Below are 18,972 nucleotides of genomic sequence, written 5' to 3' on the forward strand. Positions count from 1 at the left end.
ACTTTTAATTACTTTTATATATCTCCCATATTTTTATATTTCTATATATTTAATTACTATAACCTTATATTACTATAATAATGAATCAAATAATAAAAAAAACATAATTACTCTTTCCCTAAGTACTTGCAGGATTTACAGGTTACTCAGCAAACTGTTCAAAGACTGTCCAAGAGGCGCTTCCAGCATTACATCACCCAAGGACTGACTCACATGGACAGGTCCACACACTATGATCCTGACCATTCCCACTGCTGCTAAGGTAGAAAAACAGTGTGCCTTACTCCGACCACAAACCAGAAGCTGGTTGGTCTATGTATGGTGAATGCATGAAGAAACTCACTAAGGACTCTTTTTAATCAGACTTTGGGAAAAGGGAAACTAGAATAAAAAGAAGGTCAACTTAATTGTCACTAAAGGTTAAAGGTTTTAAAATTAAGAGTTCTGACTAAGGCACTGGCCGGTTGGCTCAGTGGTGGAGCATCAGCCTGGCGTGCAGGAGTCCCGGGTTCGATTCCCAGCCAGGGCACACAGGAGAGGCGCCCATCTGCTTCTCTACCCCTCCCCCTTCCTCTCTGTCTCTCTCTTCCTCTCCCGCAGCCAAGGCTCCACTGGAGCAAAGTTTGCCCAGGCGCTAGAATGGCTCTGATTGCGGCAGAGCGACGCCCCGAGATGGGCAGAGCATCGCCCCCTGGTGGGCATGCCGGGAGGATCCCAGTCGGGCGCATGTGGGAGTCTGTCTGACTGCCTCCCCGTTTCCAGCTTTGGAAAAATACAAAAAAAAAAAAAAAAAGAATTCTGACTAAAAGTAAATTGTTATAAAGGCCAATTAGTTTTATATAAGTTGCAAAAGGAAATTGTATAGTCTATAGAAAATTAATCAGTAATACTTGTTTTTTTAGTGAACTGTATTGCTATTAATGCTGTCTGTTAAATATCTGTTACATGTTATAAGTTAATATCCCTAGACAACAGCCTCATACTCTTCAGTAAACTAAGTCAAGGATTTGACTTAAGAAATAGAACCAATGGGGATTGTTGTAAGGTACCAAAAAGCTGAAATTGATATTGATATTCTGGGAGGAAGGTCAGGCTTTCCTGTCCCATCCTTCCTTTGGGGAGGGGAGGGAGAAGAATGTAGAAGTTTCTGGCTTGCAAGAACAATGGGTCATTTAGTTTTAAATCTAAAATAAAGGTTGACTGAGAAACTTCTTCTCTGTCAATGGGAGACAGAATTTACATACCACCTTGCATTGATTGTAGTTCCTCCCTTTCCTGGAATCTTGAGAGTAAAATACCTCTAGGCTAGTGAGGGAAGAGGAACCCTGAAAATTTGTAAACATCTTTGATTGTGTTACCTTGAAAGTCTTAATGTTTCTGTGTATCCCCTAAACCAGGGGTCCCCAAACTTTTTTCACAGGGGGCCAGTTCACTGTCCCTCAGACTGTTGGAGGGCCAGACTATAAAAAAACTATGAACAAATCCCTATGCACACTGCACATATCTTATTTTAAAGTAAAAAAACAAAACGGGAACAAATACAATATTTAAAATAAAGAACAAGTAAATTTAAATAAAAAAACTGACCAGTATTTCAATGGGAACTGTAAAGCCAGGAGCCACGGCCAGGGCCACCATCAGAGCAGCCCGGCCAGTGCAGGTTCGCATTGGATTCGGACAGTCGGCAAAGAAACAATGGAGCCAAAAGCTGATGGGCCTTCATCTTTAATTTTAGCTTGCACCCGGCGGGCAAGTAAAAATACACACTGGGCTCCGAAACCCACTCACATTCAGTGCTCACAAAGCCACTGACTTATCCAAGTTTCCTAGAATCTTCTCCTGGCCTACTCCACATGGCCTCCTTCTGCTGCTGGCTCTACTCTCTCTGCTCTCTCATGCTAACCTCAGGAACCAAGAGCGCAAACTCCTATTCTGCCCCTATTTTATAGTGTAGCTTCACAACCTTTAATCCAATATACAAAATAGGGAAGTCTCTAATACAAAGTCACTTCTCTGAGGCATGATTGGATTGTACCACCCCACATCAAAAAGGGTGGGAAAGGCTTAATCCCAAAACCAAGCCCCAGGCTACAAGGATTCTCAACACACATTAATATCACCTGGGCAACAGCCTCACGTGGGCAGTACCATCTTTAACAAAATGAGCATAATACATTTTATCTGCCCAACAGGAACTATGCTCCTCTCGCTGACCACCAATGAAAGAGGTGCCCCTTCTGGAAGTGTGGCAGGGGCTGGATAAATGGCCTCAGGGGGCCGCATGTGGCCCGCGGGCCGTAGTTTGGGGACCCCTGCCCTAAACAAATGTTGTTAGCCTGTGCCATGATGTCATGCTCTCCCCTGCCCGTGTGTGATCAGGGGTATATAAACAGTCTCTGAACTATTTTTGGGGCTTGCACACGATTTGGGTCTATTGCCCTGTGACAACCATATGCAGCTGGCATATTTAATAAGTCTCCTCCTTTAATAAAACTCTTCAAACTCATCTGGACTTGGTGTCTCTACAAGAATCCATGGAATTGAGGATTGGGTACTTTATAACAGCCAGAGACTCCCCTCTTTACTGACAAAATCCACTCCCACACTGTGAAGTCCTGGCTTGTAGCTCCAGGACCTGACACAGGAGGAGCCCAACATATTTGATCAAATGACTGACAGCAGCAACACTTCCACAAACCTCATTGTTGGGCAGATAAAATGTATTATGCTCACTTTGTTAAAGATGGCGTTGCCCAGGTGAAATTAATGTGTGTCTCTCTGGGCAGGCAGAATCCTTGTAGCCTGGGGCTTGGTTTTGGGATTAAGCCTTTCCCACCCTTTTTGATGTAGGGCGGTACAATCCAATTATGCCTCAGAGAAGTGACTTTGTATTAGAGACTTCCCTATTTTGTATATTGGATTAAGGGTTTGGATTTCTACACTATAAAATGGGGACGGAGCGGGAGCTTGCTCGCTTGGTTCCTGAGATTATCATTAGAGGAGAAAGCAGAGCAGAGAGCAGAAGGAGGCCACGTGGAGGAGGCCAGGAGAAGCAGCCAAGATGGCGGAGTGTTGAGTGAGAGGCCAGTTTGTGCAGTTTGACGCTGGAGAAGGAAGGAGATGGGAGGTGAATGGGTCTGGTGAGCTAGAAACCTTTGATTCTAGGAAACTCGGATAAGTCAGTGGCTTTGTGAGCACTGAATGTGAGTGGGTTTTGGAGCCCAGTGTGTATTTTTTACTTGCCCACCGGGTGCAAGCTAGGATTAAAGACTATGGCCCACCAGTTTGTGGCTCCGTTGTTTCTTTACCGACTGTCCGAATCCAATGCGAACCTGCAAGAGCCAGGCTGCTTTGATAGTGGCCCTGGCCGTGGCTCCTGGCTTTACACTCATCTTCTGCACTGTCGTGTGAAGCAAGAATAGTTATTGTCACTCTGCCAATAAGAAAACCAACACCCAGAGATAGGAGCAGTATTGCCTGGGTGTGGGGCTGAAGAGCAAGTGAATTGGGGTAGGGTAGTTGGGATAGCAATTTATGTCTGACTCCCCATCCTGGGCTCTTCCTGGGCCGCCAGGGGAGCTTCCTTGATAAACAAAAGAAGAGGACCAGTTAGCAAGAGGCCATGGCCAGGGTGATACTCAGAGACCCTGCTGGCTGGTCCAGCCAGCTGTGTCTCCAGGCATCAGTGTGGGAGACATTTGTTGACTCCCAGCTCTAAGCAGGCCTCCTTGAAATACTCAAGGTAAGGGGCTTGGAGGAGTCTCAGGTGCTTAGGGAGCTGGAAGCCCCAGGTTTCAGTCCTGGATCTGACACAAACTCTATGTCACCCCACGTAGCTCATCTCTTCCTGGTGCTTGGTTGACTCCCTAGAAAGACTATGAGTAAGATTTCTGAGATGTGGTAGGAGGGTCCTAATCCTGGACAGCAGAGGGTGGTAGCCTCAGCAGACAAGCCCCCTATGGACAGGATCCCCCTGCCAGGCTGTGTGTGGTGGGCAGACTGAGGCCTTAGAGTGTTGTATGGTATCAAAGATTACAGAATTAATATTAATATTTTAGGAAGCTTAAAGAACATTTTATTAATTTGAGCAAGGCGTGCAGAAAGATTTTGTAAATGATCTTTGTACTTGTGTGATTAGCATAAAACCAAGAGGGTCGATGGCATTGTGTTGTAAATGCAAAGGGAAAGGAAACTTGGGTTCTCTGACCTCCCCCCATACCTATAAGGAAGTGAGTGAATAGCTAGCCAGGTGCAGGCAGAGAAAGATTAAATTAAACCTTTTCTTATATTAATGGGCCATTTACAGGCATTTGTCCCCATGGAAACTACCCCTCCACTCCTGAAAGTGTGTAGTTAATGTATATATCTCTGAAGAAAGAAATGGCAGGTGAACACTGAAAAATATAGGAATATCTTTTAATGTGTAGAGTGACATTTTTACTATTGTGTTACCTTGTAAATTTTACTGTGTAGAAATGTCTTTTTATGAATCCTATAGACAAATGTTATGAGCTTGCTAATGAATTGTGTCCCATCCTCCCCCCTTCATCCTTTTCCCAAACCTGTATTGGTGAAAACAAAGGTTATAAGCTTATGCCGTGATGTCAGGCTTTTTTCCCACCCATGTATAATTAAGAGTATATAACCAGCCCCTGGAATATTAATGACACACACGATTTGGGACTGCTGCCCCGTGTAAGATATATGCAGCCGGCATATTTAATAAATCTCCTCCTTTAATAAAACTCTTCATAAACTTATTTGGACTTGGTGCCTCTAAGAAAACCTGCAGAATTGTGGATTGAGTACTTTATAACTGATAGATACGTGAATTCCAAACTGCCCTCTTGATGTTCCGCTTATCTGTCAGACCTCACCCTTACTGGACTATCATCCCTGAGACAGAGGAATTCCAAGAAGCTGGTCAACCTGCCCCAAGAAGGAGCATTCCGGAAAGCTGAAATCCTAAAACCGTAAAAGGGAACATACCAGAATCTTTGACTCAGTATCCCCTCATGCTCTCCCAAACACTATATAATTTGTCCCTAGTTTGTAGCTGGCGCTTTTCTCCCCGGGAGAAGTGCCCGGCAGGGTTCCTTTCTTCCTTTCAATAAAGCCTGATACTTTGGTCTTTCGGACTCCCATGGATTCCAACAATAACAAGAGCATCTGTGTGGACACTCCTGGTGGCTTCCAGCACCCAGTCCCTCAGGGCAACCATCTGCCAGGCTCTTGGACTGGAAAGGGCCTTCTTGAGCAGAACCCCACCCACTCCACCAGTCAGCAGGCCACCAACTTGAGGCTTTAACTGAACAAGGTGGGGAGTGGCAGAGAAGACAGGACCAAGGCCTCTAGGCCTCAAGAAGCAGGACCTCAGGCTAGGGGGCATAGGCTGCGGTGCCTGTGGTTAAAGCTAGGCAGGAAAGCATGGGGGCATGACCCATAGGGTCAAATGCTGTGCCTGACAACAGCATCTGTTGTCTTAGGTCCATGCAGCACACTGAGAGGGGCAGCTCAGAACTACAGGTCGGGATACAGCTGGGAGGGGTCCCACATACAGAGAACACTCCAAGCATGGGGTGGCAGTGTGCCAGAGCAGAGCCACCATACCTGCAGCATCATGCCTCACACCCTGTCCCTGGGCTAGGTGCCAGGCTAGGGGTATTAGGGAGTGAATGGTTCACTCTCTGCCTTGCTCCAACGCTGGGGGGCTTTCTGCAGACACCCTCCTGATGTTTCAGTGGCAGTACAGGGCTGAATTGGGGCTGAGGCCTGATGTCTTCCTAAACTGAAGGAGATGTTGAGATGTCAAGATGGTGTTGGGTTCTGGGTCACCGAACCAGAGTGGAGCGGACTCCTCTGCAAACAGCTGGGCACGAAAATCAGAGGTCCCTGGATCAACGGAGGAGGACCGACATTGGGAACCAAATCTCAGGGACTGGAGCCCAAAGAAAGGACAAGTTCCTCTTTCCGTTTGGCCTGTGGGTGGGTGACAGGAACCCTTTAAGGGCAAAGGGGATGTGTGTGTGTGTGTATGTGTGTGTGTGTGTGTGTGTGTGTGTGTGAGAGAGAGAGAGAGAGAGAGAGAGAGAGAGAGAGATGAGAGGAGAGCCAGGGCCTGTGGCCATCTGTTGGGTCTGTGCGCCCAGAGTCCCTGGCTAGTGACTGTCGAGATGGAAGGATGCTAAGGAAACAGAGCACCCAGCACCCCAGCTTGGGCTGGCTGCAGACATCGTGGGGCAGGAACGAGGGAGGGCATCGTGAGGCTGTAAGGACGGAGGGAAGGGGTGCGGGCTTTCAGCGGGCTGGAGAGTAAGGGAAAGGTGGGGATAGAGACGTGGGAGGGGAAAAGGGTGGTAGAATCCGGCCTCGGTGGCGGGGCTGGGGACGCACCTTTGGGAACCGAGCCCACGAGGTCGGGCTCGCGGGGCTGGGAGCGTGGAATGGCCGAGGAGCTGGAGCCCAAAGGACCAAGGTCAGCCCTGGGGTCCGGAAGGATGGGACGGCACTACAGGCCTTGGGAATAGGGGTCCGCAGGGGCGGGGGCTTGCAACCCGACGAGGGACCCTCCAGCGTAGGGGTGTCTAGGGCCGGGTCGGAAGCCCGAGACCATGAGGGGCGGAGCTAGGGTGATGACGGACGCGGGAGGGTCCCTCCTACGGCGCTTGGAGGCAGAGCCGCGGGGTCCGAGGGCGGGGCGCTGGGCGGACCCAGGTGAGCAGGCTTTCGCCCTCGGTGCCCGCCCCTCCCCGCCGGCGGCGGATCGCAGGACGTCCCCAGACGGCCCTCGGCGCCTCCCAGCGCCGCCTCGCGCCGGGCGCAGCGGGACTGGCGTTGTCGGCGGCCCAGGCCGGGTCTGGCTCCATCTTGAGTCGCGGAGCCGGCACCTGTGGCAGCCGCAGGAGGAGCGCTTCCGCCGGCCGGCGCGGTCCGGCGGGCGACAGGGTGAGAGGGCGGCTCTGAGCGGTCCCGGGTGAGGGAGGGGACAGGTGGCCCGGGCGGCGCCCCCTTTTCCTACGCGCGGGGACCCCACTCAGTCACCTCTCCCAGCTCTGCTCTCAGACCCTCCGCAGCCCGCCCCTCCCAGCGCTCAGCAGCGGTGGCCCCGTTCCTCATCCCATCTCCCCTCTCATTGCCGGTCCCATCCCTTGTCTATGTTTCCTCTGCCCGTCCTCCCATCCACTCGGCCAAGACTCCGAGTCCTCTGCTTCTCCTGTCTTTTCTTTCCGCTCCCATTCCTCCTCCCCTGTTCTCCTCCCCACTCCGCGCACTGCCCCCATCCCCAACCCTCCCTTCCCTCTTATTCCTCCTGCCCCTCATCCGTTCCCCGTTCCCCACAGTCCCATCTTCCTTCAGTCACTGTCTTTGCTGCTGGGAAGGTCTGTAGCCTAGTTTGAGGGAATGTTTTGAGGACCTGCTCTGAGTCGGGGTGGGCTTTGTGCCGGAGGGGCGGAGCAGGGGGCTCTGCTCTGGGGTCTGGGGATCAGGTGTGCTGTGTTGTGTTGTGTTGTGTTGTGTTGAGGCCTTTTTGGCCCCTCAACCAGAAGCGGCTTGTACTATTGGTGTGCAGAATGCAGCTGTGTAGTCGCTGTTTCCTGCTGGCTGGCACAGCAGAAGGTCCTGTGCGTCCGCCTGTGCTGTGTCTACGGGTGGAGCCTGGGCCCGGGGCAGTGCATGGGTGCCAGCAAACATGGAGAGGGGGGCGCACCCGGCCACCTGGGCTGTGTCTGGTTTGGGGCAGCTAGGCCTGGAGGCTTACCGTCGCTCCAGGTCACTCCTGGAAAGTGTGGATAAATCCTCTTTAGTGCAGGAAGCTCTCTGGCTGGTAGGGGCTTGGGCTTTTCTCCCGTGAGCAGAGATGAGTCCTCGGGGCTGCTAACCCATGGTTATCCTAGAACCCTTTTCCTGCACAGTTTTTTGCCTGGACATGTTGTTCTTAAAGGCCCTTCTCTGTGATGGCCCTCAGTCTTCCTGTCAGGCCATTTGCTGCTGTGCTGGCGCAGACCACCTGCTGAACGGGGCCACACCCCCACTCTTTCAATGAGGGCTTTGTGAGGTGTGTTAGTCTACCTGGCGCCTGGGGGCTAAGGTCCATATTTAACAATTGTACAGTTTCCCCTCCTGACCACGTGAGTTTTCTTTTTTTTTTTTATTTTATAATAAATTTTTATTAATGGTAATGGGATGACATTAATAAATCAGGGTACATATATTCAAAGAAAACATGTCTAGGTTATTTTGTCATTGAATTATGTTGCAAACCCCTCGCCCAAAGTCAGACTGTCCTCCGCCACCCTCTATCTAGTTCTCTGTGCTCCTCCCCCTCCCCCTAACTCTCTCCCTCCCTCCCTCCCATGTCCTCCCTCCCCCCACCCTTGGTAACCACCACACTCTTGTCCATGTCTCTTAGTCTCATTTTTATGTTCCACCAATGTATGGAACCATGTAGTTCTTGTTTTAAAGCCCTTCAATAGAAGACTGGATAAAGAAGATGTGGCACATATACACTATGGAATACTACTCAGCCATAAGAAATGATGACATCAGATCATTTACAGCAAAATGGTGGGATCTTGATAACATTATAAGGAGTGAAATAAGTAAATCAGAAAAAAACAAGTTTTCTTTTTCTGGTTTGGTTTTGCTGGAAGCCGAAGTCATCACCGTCCCTTAAAAGGGGTTTATATGGATGCCACAGGTGTGGTCTGAGACCAAGCCTGCCTTGGTCATTCCCCTTGGCACACACCAAAAGGCCTGTGCTCCTGTGCTGGGGCGACATAGCAACAGTCGGAATCTCTGACTGAGAGACCCTGCATTCTCTCTGATTAGGTCAGCCAGGAAGATCTGCAGAACTGGGAGCTTTTACTTAAAGTGACATTGGTTGATTGCTGCATGTGAGGCTGGTTGCTCCTCCATTTACTGACCAGGAGAACAGTGACCACAGAACAGTCTTGCATTAGCCACAGGTGTTGGCCACTTCACAACTTTGATTGACATCAATTAGGGCAGAAGAGAGAACATTAAAGTGTTATCCACAAAACCCCCGCAGTGTTGCTGTATTCCCGTTCTTTATTTGGTGCTAAAACATCTTCACAGGGGATCCTTGGGGTGACAACAGAACCTTTCCCATGGTTTTAATTGCAAGTGGGTATACCATTCTAGGCACATAGGATGCAGACCCCAAACTTGTTGTCTATGTAATGTGCCCACATGTGTGTGCATATTCTCCCAAATTAAGGTTTGAAATAGACTGGGAAACCTTGTGTGATGATGAAGACAGTGGGGGCACTGGTGGTGGCTAGGTCCTAGGATGGCATAAAAATAGGAAGGTTGGGAAGGGAGACTAGGACACCTATGGAAACTCAGTGGCTTCCTAAAAGGGCCTTTCTGCTACCCCCCTACTCCCGCCCAGTACTAGTTCCTGTGATAGCTTAAGCAGAATTCACTCCAGTTGGAAGGGGAAAGAAAAGATTGTTAACTGATCATTCCAGACAGTTTATGCGCCATCACATTTAGTCTTCCCAAAACCCCTGTAGGAGGGGATTCACTTCCATTTTGCAGATTGTGGAAACTGAAGCTTAAAGAGGTGAAGTGGCCAACTGAAAGTGTTGCCACAGAAAGGGGAGGAGTCAAGGTGGGAAGCAGACTTTTTGCCCTGCCTACTCAGCCAGGGCTCTCGTGCACATATGGCCAGCTCCATCACTCCCTGCAAGGTCCTTTTTCTTTGAGATAGGTGGTATGGAAACCCTTCCTGAATGGCAACCTGGGTTACTTCTCTCAGAACCCTTCCTTCCGTTAGGGCTGGGAAGGCCACGCGGTAGAAAGAATCCTCTGTTGGGGCCCTTTTTCTTTGAGATAGGTGGTATGGAAACCTTTCCTGAACGGCAACCTGGGTTACTTCTCTCAGAACCCTTCCTTCCGTTAGGGCTGGGAAGGCCACGCGGTAGAAAGAATCCTCTGTTGGGGTTTAGCGGTGGGTTCTTTGACATTTGAGTTGTTCCAGGTATCAGTTTTTTCACCTGCCACTTATGGAGATGGGATGAGGAAAGAAATCAACAGATACATAATCCCCCCCCCCCCCACACACACATCCCAGGTCTTTGTTGTCACTGCTCTCTCTGGATCATGGCTAGCCCTGGGCACTGGTTAGCTACCTGTTGAGGCAGGCACAGGGAGACCCTTGTCACTGACGGCTTTTCACTTGCTCCTGGTAGGTAGGATCTGATGACATTCCATTCTCACCCCACTGGTTTCCTCGGTGGGGCCAGGGCTTGGCTTGGTTCTTTATGGCCTTGCTCCTGAGGAGGGTCCAGGGTAGGCGGGGCTCAGCCAGAGGCTGTGTAGGCTGTCCAGATGGCCCCCTTGGTGTTCCAGGACCTGCAGCTGACTGAGTGTCTGCCAGGGCTGTCAGGGACCACAGCCTGCCTAGGTAGTAGGGGCACCTCCTGCCCTCCTTACTCTTGGGCGAATCACTAAACCTTTTTGAGCTTTGGCCTTCTCGTCTATAGAATGGGAATGATGATGCATCTCATGAAGTTGCTCTGAGACAGTGCTGGAAGGGATATGGCACATACTGGCACATGGTGGGCGATTTGGTACTGGGAGCTGTCGTCATCGTCATCATCATCATCATCATCCCTGTGACTTACTGGCTTTGTTGCTTTTCTCTTTATGTGCCCAGCATGAGCACCCTTGAGGGTGGAGCCTGGGTCACGGTCTCTCTGGGCTTCTCATCCTTTTCATGATCACTAGTCTGGTGTCAGCCCTCCAGGGAGCAGCCAGGATGGGCCACTCCTGCCCAGGCCAGATCTGGGTCTGGAACTGCTCAGTCTGGTACAGTAGTCATAGTAGTCATGAATCACATGTGGCCAGTGCCTCCTGCACTGGACAGTGCAGAGTAGTATCTCTCATTGCAGAAAGTTGAATTCTCAAGGTACCGCAGCACCAGGAACATCCTCACTCTTCGCTTGAACATCCACCGGCCGGGCAGCTGCTAAGTGCTGACAGCAAGAAGTTTGTAATTGTACAGAAACTGAGTTTCCAAGGGCCCTTCCCACATTTCCTTTTGGGTGGCCTGGCTCACCTGGCTAGGGTGGTTAGTTTTTTGGTGGTTCTTGTCAGCCCAGGAGTGGGAGGACAGGACTGGGATTGCCCAAACTGTACCAATTACCTGCTCTCCCCGCCCTGTTTCTCCAGCCCATCCTGCCAGGCAGGTGTCTCAGAGCGCTGTTCCTAATTCACAGCGCTGGCAAGGGCTAGGATGGCCCAGGTGCTTTGACTCCACTCCTTCTAGGTCCTACCCTGCCCCAGCCTGCCACTCCTCAGGTGCTCTGAATGCATGCCCTCCTGTCATCTCACTCCATTCGTTATCCATGGGCACCCTTTCCCTGCTCTCTCTTCGGGCCCAGCTTACATGGCTGGGCCTGCCGGAAGCCTTTTCTGATCCTTCATGCAAAGTGAGCTCTCTCGGCAGTGGTCGGCAAACTCATTAGTCAACAGAGCCAAATATCAACAGTACGATTGAAATTTCTTTTGAGAGCCAATTTTTTTTTTTTTTTTTTTTTTTTTTGCATTTTTCTGAAGCTGGAAACAGGGAGAGACAGTCAGACAGACTCCCGCATGCGCCCGACCGGGATCCACCCGGCACGCCCACCATGGGGCGACGCTCTGCCCATCCTGGGCGTCGCCATGTTGCGACCAGAGCCACTCTAGCGCCTGAGGCAGAGGCCACAGAGCCATCCCCAGCGCCCGGGCCATCTTTGCTCCAATGGAACCTTGGCTGCGGGAGGGGAAGAGAGAGACAGAGAGGAAGGCACGGCGGAGGGGTGGAGAAGCAAATGGGCGCTTCTCCTGTGTGCCCTGGCCGGGAATCGAACCCGGGTCCTCTGCACGCTAGGCCGACGCTCTACCGCTGAGCCAACCAGCCAGGGCCGAGAGCCAAATTTTTTAAACTTAAACTATATAGGTAGGTACATTGCTATTAACTTAATTAGGGTACTCCTAAGCTGGCCTTTGAACCACACTCAAGGGGCCAAAGAGCTGCATGTGGCTCACAAGCCATGGTTTGCTGACCTCTGGCTAGGGAATGCCCTCCCTCAGACCTCGTTTTTGGGGCTCAGCACTTTCCTTTGTGGTTTACTCTTGTACTCACTCCTTCTGTCGTTCACATAAACAGACATCCTCTGAGGGTCCACTGTTTGTTAGGTTGGCTCTGGGCACTGGACAGACAGGGAGCAGGCCCGCAGGCTGCTGTGACAGCATCAGGCTGGTGAGAGGCCCAGTGGGCCAGACTCGTCCATCCAGGCCAGACATTACTCGGGAACGGTGCCAGCACACCTCACAGAAGTTTCTGCAGGAGGAGGCGCTGAGGTCGAAGGGGCCAGTGCCAACTAGAGGCTACAGAGGGGTCAGCAGGCAGGTTCAGAGGGGTCTGCAAGCTGGAAGAAGGGACAGGAATGGCAGGGAGTAGGGGGCAAGGAGAGTGCAGGTCCACTTGGCAGAAGGGGACTTCAACTTTATGGAGGGTGCATCTGATGGGTGGTTGGGACCCCATTGTCAGGGCATCACTGGGTCTAAATTAGTCTGAGTCAGAGCCTGGCATGCAGGAGCTGCTCAGGAGATGGCTGGGAAGGGACAGATGCTGAGTGAGTTGTGTGTGTAAAGGGGTGGTGTGAGGCGGCCTCTCCCTCCCCCTGGAGCCAGAGCTGGGAGTGAGGAAACTCCTGCCCTTTCACTGTTGCCAAGACTGAGTTTTAGGGCCATGACAGCCCTGCCAGGCTGGGCCAGAGAGATGGGCGTAGGCCATGGGAGAACCTGGGGCCACTCTCAGTGTGTCCTCTATTCAGTGCTATCATCCCACAAATCTCGGCCCCCACTGTGTACCTAGAAGTGCTCAGTCTGGAGCCAGAGGGATACTGAGGCCCAGGAGGAACCACGCTAGTATTTGTCAGTTGAGCTTTACAGGTTATTAAAATACTGCGATACTTATGTGCTTATTGACTAAGAGATATTGTCTCAAAGCCCCCACCCACAAGGCCCCAGCACAGGGTGACTTCTCTTCCATCCCCATAATCTAGCAGTGAAGAGGTGAAGAGGCACAGCTGGCATGGTGAGTGGTCTCTAGGACCCTGCTCTCAGGTTGGTTCCAAGCACTTGGTCCTGGTTATTTGATATAATGTGTGATGACCTTGATTGGAAGTGTCTGGTGTCCTGTCACTATTTTGCTGTGGCTCTGACCCATTAGGCAGGCTGTCCCCCAGTGACCTAGTCCCTTGTGAGCCCACAGTAGAGTCCAACAGATGTGCTGCCCCTCACTCAACTCCATTTTCTCCCTCTCTCCTGCAGGCAGTCATGAGCACCAGCTGCCCTGAACCGAGGGTCCGGGCACCGCTGAGCCCCCACCCACAGCCCCTGTCCCGGAGCTCTTCCAGCCTGCTGGGTGGAGGCCAGGGACAGAGGCCAGAGCTCCGGAAGAGTGCCAGCAGCAATGTGTGGCAGGCCCAGGTGGGCGAGGCCAGCACTGGTCCCCAGGTCCCAAAGGAAGAGGGGCACGAGGCTGACAGCACAGAGCAGTCACAGGTCTCCGGCCCCTGGCCATGGCATAGTGCTGTGGGCCACTGGCGGAGCAGCACTGTGGGCAACGTGTCTACCATGGGTGGCAGTGACCTGTGTCACCTGCGGATGCCCAGTGCTGCTGCTGTACAGAGGAGCCAGTCAGACCTGGTTCGTAGCACTCAGACCCGGGGTCCGAGCGGTGCTTGGAAGGCCAGCCTGAGCTGCTCAGCTCTGGGCAGCGTGCCGGTCCACAGGGCTCAGCTACAGCCTGGCAGCGCTTCCGGCCAGGGTGCTCAGGTCCCGGTCCCTGAAGATCTGGAAGAGGACCTGGTTCCAGACGATGGGACTTCAAACTCAGCCTGGACACTGGGAGCAAGTCAGGTGTGGATGTTGTCACTAGATGAGGAAGACATAGCCACCCACAGCAGCAGCCCCAAGGCCGGACCCAAAGCCACTGGGCAGTCAGCCGCCACCTCCTGCCATGCTCTGCCCCCAGCAGCTCTACTGTACGGCACGAGGGAGGTGCCAACCAGCGGCTGCCGCCACGCCCTGCGTGCCCCAGGAATACTGGCCTTTCCCAAACTAGTGTCATCAGTGAGTGAGTCTGGGCTGCAAGCTCAACATGGGGTAAAGTTCCAGTGTAAGTTGCCTGAGGGGCTTCCTGGGAATTCCCTTTGCTGTGCCCACCCTTGGGGTCCCACTGAGTTAGCTATGGAAACTGGCACCAGGACCAAGGATGTGTGCACCATGACCTCAGCCAGTGACTTGGCCCCAGTGCTGGTGTCCCCTCTGTCTGCCCAGGATGCTGGTGTGCAGGTGGCCCCCACGGCAGTGTGCAAGGTGGTGGCCGCCAGCCTGCCCCTGGAAGCCCCTGAGGTGCTGCACTCGTTCCCGGAGGTAACTTTGGGGTCCAGCCTGGAGGAGGTACCATCTCCTGTACATGATGTGCGATGGGATGCTGAAGGCATGACATGGGAGGTGTATGGAGCCTCAGTGGACCCTGAGGTGCTTGGTGTGGCCATTCAGAAGCACCTGGACATGCAGTTTGAGCAGCTGCAGCAGATGCCGGCCAGCGAGGACAGCCTATCTGCCGAGGGCCGGAGGGGGGCACTGCGTGCTCTCATGCAGTCTCTGAAACGTCCCAGCTGTTGTGGCTGTTCCAGTGCAGCCCACGAGTGAGCAGCTGTGGCCCCCAGAGCCACCAGGGGCCTCATCCCCTGGCCATGGACAGTGGGGGCCACACGCTCCTTGGATCCACTGGCAGCCATAGACCTCAGGACTTCAGCCTGGGGACTTCTTGCTGCTTGTAGCTGTGCCTATTTTAAGGGCTTCACTCCTGAGAGCCACATCTCTGCAGGTCCGGGCTCTGAACATGGGGGCAGAGTCTCAGTACTGTGTATAAGGGAGATCCTGATTTTTCTGTAAAACTAACTGTCTTCTCTTCAGTCTCTGTTCAGAGCTCTGCCATAGTTTCCCCCAGGGCTCTTAGTAGCTTTCATTTAAAGAAGTGCTGAGACATAATGAATCCTTGACATGAAATGTGGGGCCCCCAGTGTCAGGGATGGGATGGGTCTCTAGTGAGGGGAACTTACATGGCTGAAGGCCTCCCATGTACCACACATGATGTTCATCACCTTACCTTGTTGAGCCTTCACCTCTTTGCCCTGTTTCACAGATGAAACCACAGACATTTGATGAGGTGGCAGCTGACACCAGGTTGGACAGCCCAAAGTGGAGGGCTGAGATTTGAAGCAGGGCTGGCTGAAGCCTGGGGTGTCCTGCAGCACACACAGTCACTCAGGGAGGGCAGTTGTGGGTGAGGATTGATTGGGGCTATTCTATGCCAGGGTCTGTGGGTTCCTTAGGAAGGGAGACAGGTTGTGCATGCCCCCGCTGAGCCCACAGTGTGGGAGGGGTACACCTTGGTAGTAGGGTGCTGAGCTTTTGGAGAAGCCGCAGGGTGCCTATATGGGTCAGCTCCCTTGTAGGTCATTGTGTCAGGGATGGCCCCAGGAACTGGAGAACAGGTGGTCATCTGTCTTTAAATAGGTGACAATGCCTGAGATTGCACCATTGTTACCTCATTCCTTTCGTTTAAGGATTTACTTTCAGCTGGTACAGAAGTAGCCTGGGGCTGGTGGGGCCTCCTGTCTGGTGAGAAGTGCAGGACTTGCGAGACTATGAGCCTGTTTGCCCCAGTCCTGGGCACCTGAGCTGGCATGGGCCAGGGGTCATGGGAGTGGGGGAACCCTGGACACCAAGGTCTGGCCCAGCCTAATGTCATTGCCCAAGGGTCTGTCCAGGCCATTGGAGGATGGGAGTGGGCTTACGTGTGCATCCTGGGCCTTAGAGTTCTTGACATGGAATCTGCCAGCCTGCCCTGTAGGAGAGCCAGATCAGTGTCCTGCCCAGAGTCACTGGGCATGGGAGGGTAGAGTCAGGGCCCACATGCAGTCCTGCTCATGATTTGGCCCTATTTCTGGGCCCTGTTCTGCACCTGGGAACCCAGGACCTGACAGCCCCAGGGTCATACACACTGAGCTGGAAATGACTCAGGCAACAGTGGTTTAATCGTAAAAGCAGGTGTGACATACTAACAGGCTGAAGGAGCGAGGTGAGAGGTGAGAAAGGCTTTCAGTCATTTCAGAATGCTAAGGCCCCTCAGTGGGCTTTATTCAGAACCATGCCTTTCCCACACGTAGCTAGGCCTCGTAAAATGCCACCTCTGCTTTAAAAGGACAGCCAATCAGATCCACTTCTGCCAGTGGGGTGGGGACTGAAGGGGTAGGTGTGATGGGCAGGAGGAGACTTGATTTTGCCTCAATTTTAAAATGTGACCAAGCAGGTTTTCATGCAATCGTGAGGCTCTGGGTACTGTCCAGCCCAGAGCCTGGGACTGTCTGGTTCTGTGTGTGGTACAGGGTAGGCATGTCATGCTCTGGGGAATGACACATGGGGTCCTGGCTGTCTTCATGCCTGGTCCTGCTCTGCCTAGTCCTGCTCTGGGGCTCTAGGGGCCCCAGGCCAGTGGGGCCATCCTGGAGAGAACTAATGGCTGTGAGGATGTAGGAGGAAGGGTGAGGAACAGTAATAGGGAGGGCACCTTCCCACAGGGCCACAGTGAAGCAGCATCTTGAGAACACAGTGGGTCTAGATAGGTGGACAGCGAGATGGGCATGCCAGGCAAAGAGAACAGCTTGGTTGGGGGCTTCGAGATGGCTGTCCTGCCTGTGCTGAGTCACTGCAGTGCAGGCTATGTTGGGGTGATAGTTGGGCTGGAAGGCTGGTACAGGAGATCCCCACTGTGCAGATCCTGATGTGAGTGAGGAAAGGGACTTGGACGTGTAGAAGGGACGGTATGGCTAGATTCCATTGTAGAAACAGCCCTGTGGCTGCCATTGGAGAGACTGGTGTGGAAGGCAGGAGCCCAGGGGAATGGGAATGTGGGTGCCAAGGAGGGCCTGGTAGAGACACACACACACACACACTGTGTGTGTGCAATGGATTTGGGAAGCAGGAGGAGGAGTTCCAGGAGGCTGAGGTTTCCAGTTTGAGCAAAAGGAGGTGAGGCCATCTCAGGAGGGGCAGGTGAAGGGCCACATGCCACAGGCTTGGGCTAGGACTAGTTAATCTGTTCATGAAGAGACTCTCCTGGGTCATATGCAGATTCACTGGCCAATGTGTGCCAACTTGTGCCACCTCCAGGCTGTGCCTGGCATACCAGGATGGCAGGCTGGGCCGGGCCCTGATTGAGGATGGAATAGCTGAAGCCGCCTACCCACCTCATCTTGAGCGAGAAATGTTGGCAGGGTTGTGCCTCAGAACACCTTCCTGGTTAAGCCTGCTGCCCTGAGCCAACAAGAATTGTGTCCTTGGCCTTGCTAATGGGGCTGCACAGCCTCAGCCCATTTACCTTAATTTCTGAATTTGCTTTGGAGGCAGAAATTGCCCCTACCTCCCACCTTGTGGCCCCTCCCTGGGCAGGCCTGACTGGCAGTTGTTGGGGTATCAGGACATGGCCCCCAGCTTAGCTTACAGGTCTCTCAGAGTCCAGATCTGATCAGACTTCTGGGTCCTCTTTAGGCTTTACTCTGGGAGGCAATGGGTTTCCTTATTTGTATATTTGCCAGGGAAGGTTTGTTGGTCCTATGTGGTCTTGTTTTCTTTCTGATAGATTCTGTCCTTTGGAGCATTTATTTATTCCAGATCACTATGGCCTCTGCTCAGCCTGGAATCCCCCTCCCTCTGTCCCTGTCTCACCTGCCTGGTAACCTAGGCCCCCAATAGCTGAAGCCTGGCTTTCCAGAGTTTGTATCTTTGGGCCTGGCCAGCACACAGGGTATGCATCTCTGGTCCAAGCCCAAGGCTGCTGTCACCCTCACAGGGAACTGTCGCGAACCAGCGTTACTTGTAATTTCGCAGGTCTCTGGTGGGAACAGTAGAGGATTAGAAAATAAACACAGAAAGAAAAAGGAGGGACTCGGTAGAGGATTAGAAAATAAACACAGAAAGAAAAAGGAGGGACTCGGTAGAGGATTAGAAAATAAACACAGAAAGAAAAAGGAGGGACTCGGTAGAGGATTAGAAAATAAACACAGAAAAAGGAGGGACTCGGGAGGTCTTATGGTCTAACAAAAGTGCCTGCACTCCTTTATTTTTATAGTGTAAATCAAAGTCATTAGCAAATCAAAGAGAATTCAGATACAAAGTCACATTTCTGAGGAAAACCAAGAATTCTCCCAAGTACAGAAAACCCCCACTACGGATAACATCTTAACTTCATAAAACAAAGGGTAAAAAGAAAACTGCCTCCAGTCCCCACAGTGTCCTTTTCAGAACTTCACCTACTTGCTTTTCTGTAACAAAACTAACCATTCCCTCCTCTGGGAACTGGGGGCACACATCTTGAACATATCGCGAAAAGCTTCCTAGCTGCTTAACTATTCTTACAAAAAGGTCCCTTTCTTTTGACCCTAACTGTCCCATAATTTATTACTCCTGACTGTACACTCTGTGTATGGCCAGTAGCGAGGGCCACAATCACAGCTGCCTGGCCCATGCAGGTTTGCATTAGATTCGGACAGATGGTAATGAAACAATGGAGCCAAGAACTGGTGGGCCATTAGCTTTAATCCTAGCATGTACCCGGCAGGCAAGTAAAACACACACTGGGCTCCAAAACCCACTCATTCAGCGCTCACAAAGCTACTGACTTATCCGAGTTTCCTAGAATCAAAGGTTTCTAACTCACCAGCCTTATTCACCTCTGTTCCCCATCTCCTCTCTGCACAAACTCTGTACAAACTGGCTTCTCCTACAGCACTCTGCCATCTTGGCTGCTTCTCCTGGCCTCCTCCATGTAGCCTCTCTTTGCTCTCTCCTCTCTGCTCTCTCCTCTAATGCTAATCTCAGGAACTG

At 52.1% G+C, this 18,972-nt stretch overlaps 1 protein-coding gene across 2 annotated transcripts; it reads left to right on the forward strand.

The window, feature by feature from the left end:
- The first annotated feature begins 6,823 nt into the window (after positions 1–6,823).
- On the forward strand, positions 6,824–17,977 carry GPRIN2 (G protein regulated inducer of neurite outgrowth 2). Of its 2 annotated transcripts, XM_066349606.1 has the most exons (3): positions 6,824–6,945; positions 12,205–12,418; positions 13,349–17,977. In XM_066349606.1, the coding sequence occupies exon 3, from the start codon at positions 13,351–13,353 to the stop codon at positions 14,731–14,733; it is 1,383 nt and encodes a 460-aa protein (XP_066205703.1). In that variant the 5' UTR covers positions 6,824–6,945; positions 12,205–12,418; positions 13,349–13,350; the 3' UTR covers positions 14,734–17,977. The 2 variants fall into 2 exon arrangements, with proteins under 2 accessions (XP_066205703.1, XP_066205702.1); XM_066349605.1 differs by lacking the exon at positions 12,205–12,418 and having other exon boundaries at positions 6,829–6,945; positions 13,345–17,977.
- Positions 17,978–18,972: the final 995 nt, after the last annotated feature.

The sequence above is a fragment of the Saccopteryx leptura genome, chromosome 9 (assembly GCF_036850995.1).
Source record: "Saccopteryx leptura isolate mSacLep1 chromosome 9, mSacLep1_pri_phased_curated, whole genome shotgun sequence".
NCBI classification, from domain to species: domain Eukaryota; kingdom Metazoa; phylum Chordata; class Mammalia; order Chiroptera; family Emballonuridae; genus Saccopteryx; species Saccopteryx leptura.

Excerpts from the sequence above, each read along its gene's own strand:
- GPRIN2 (XM_066349606.1), top strand. The coding sequence starts at position 13,351 with ATGAGCACCAGCTGCCCTGAACCGAGGGTCCGGGCACCGCTGAGCCCC.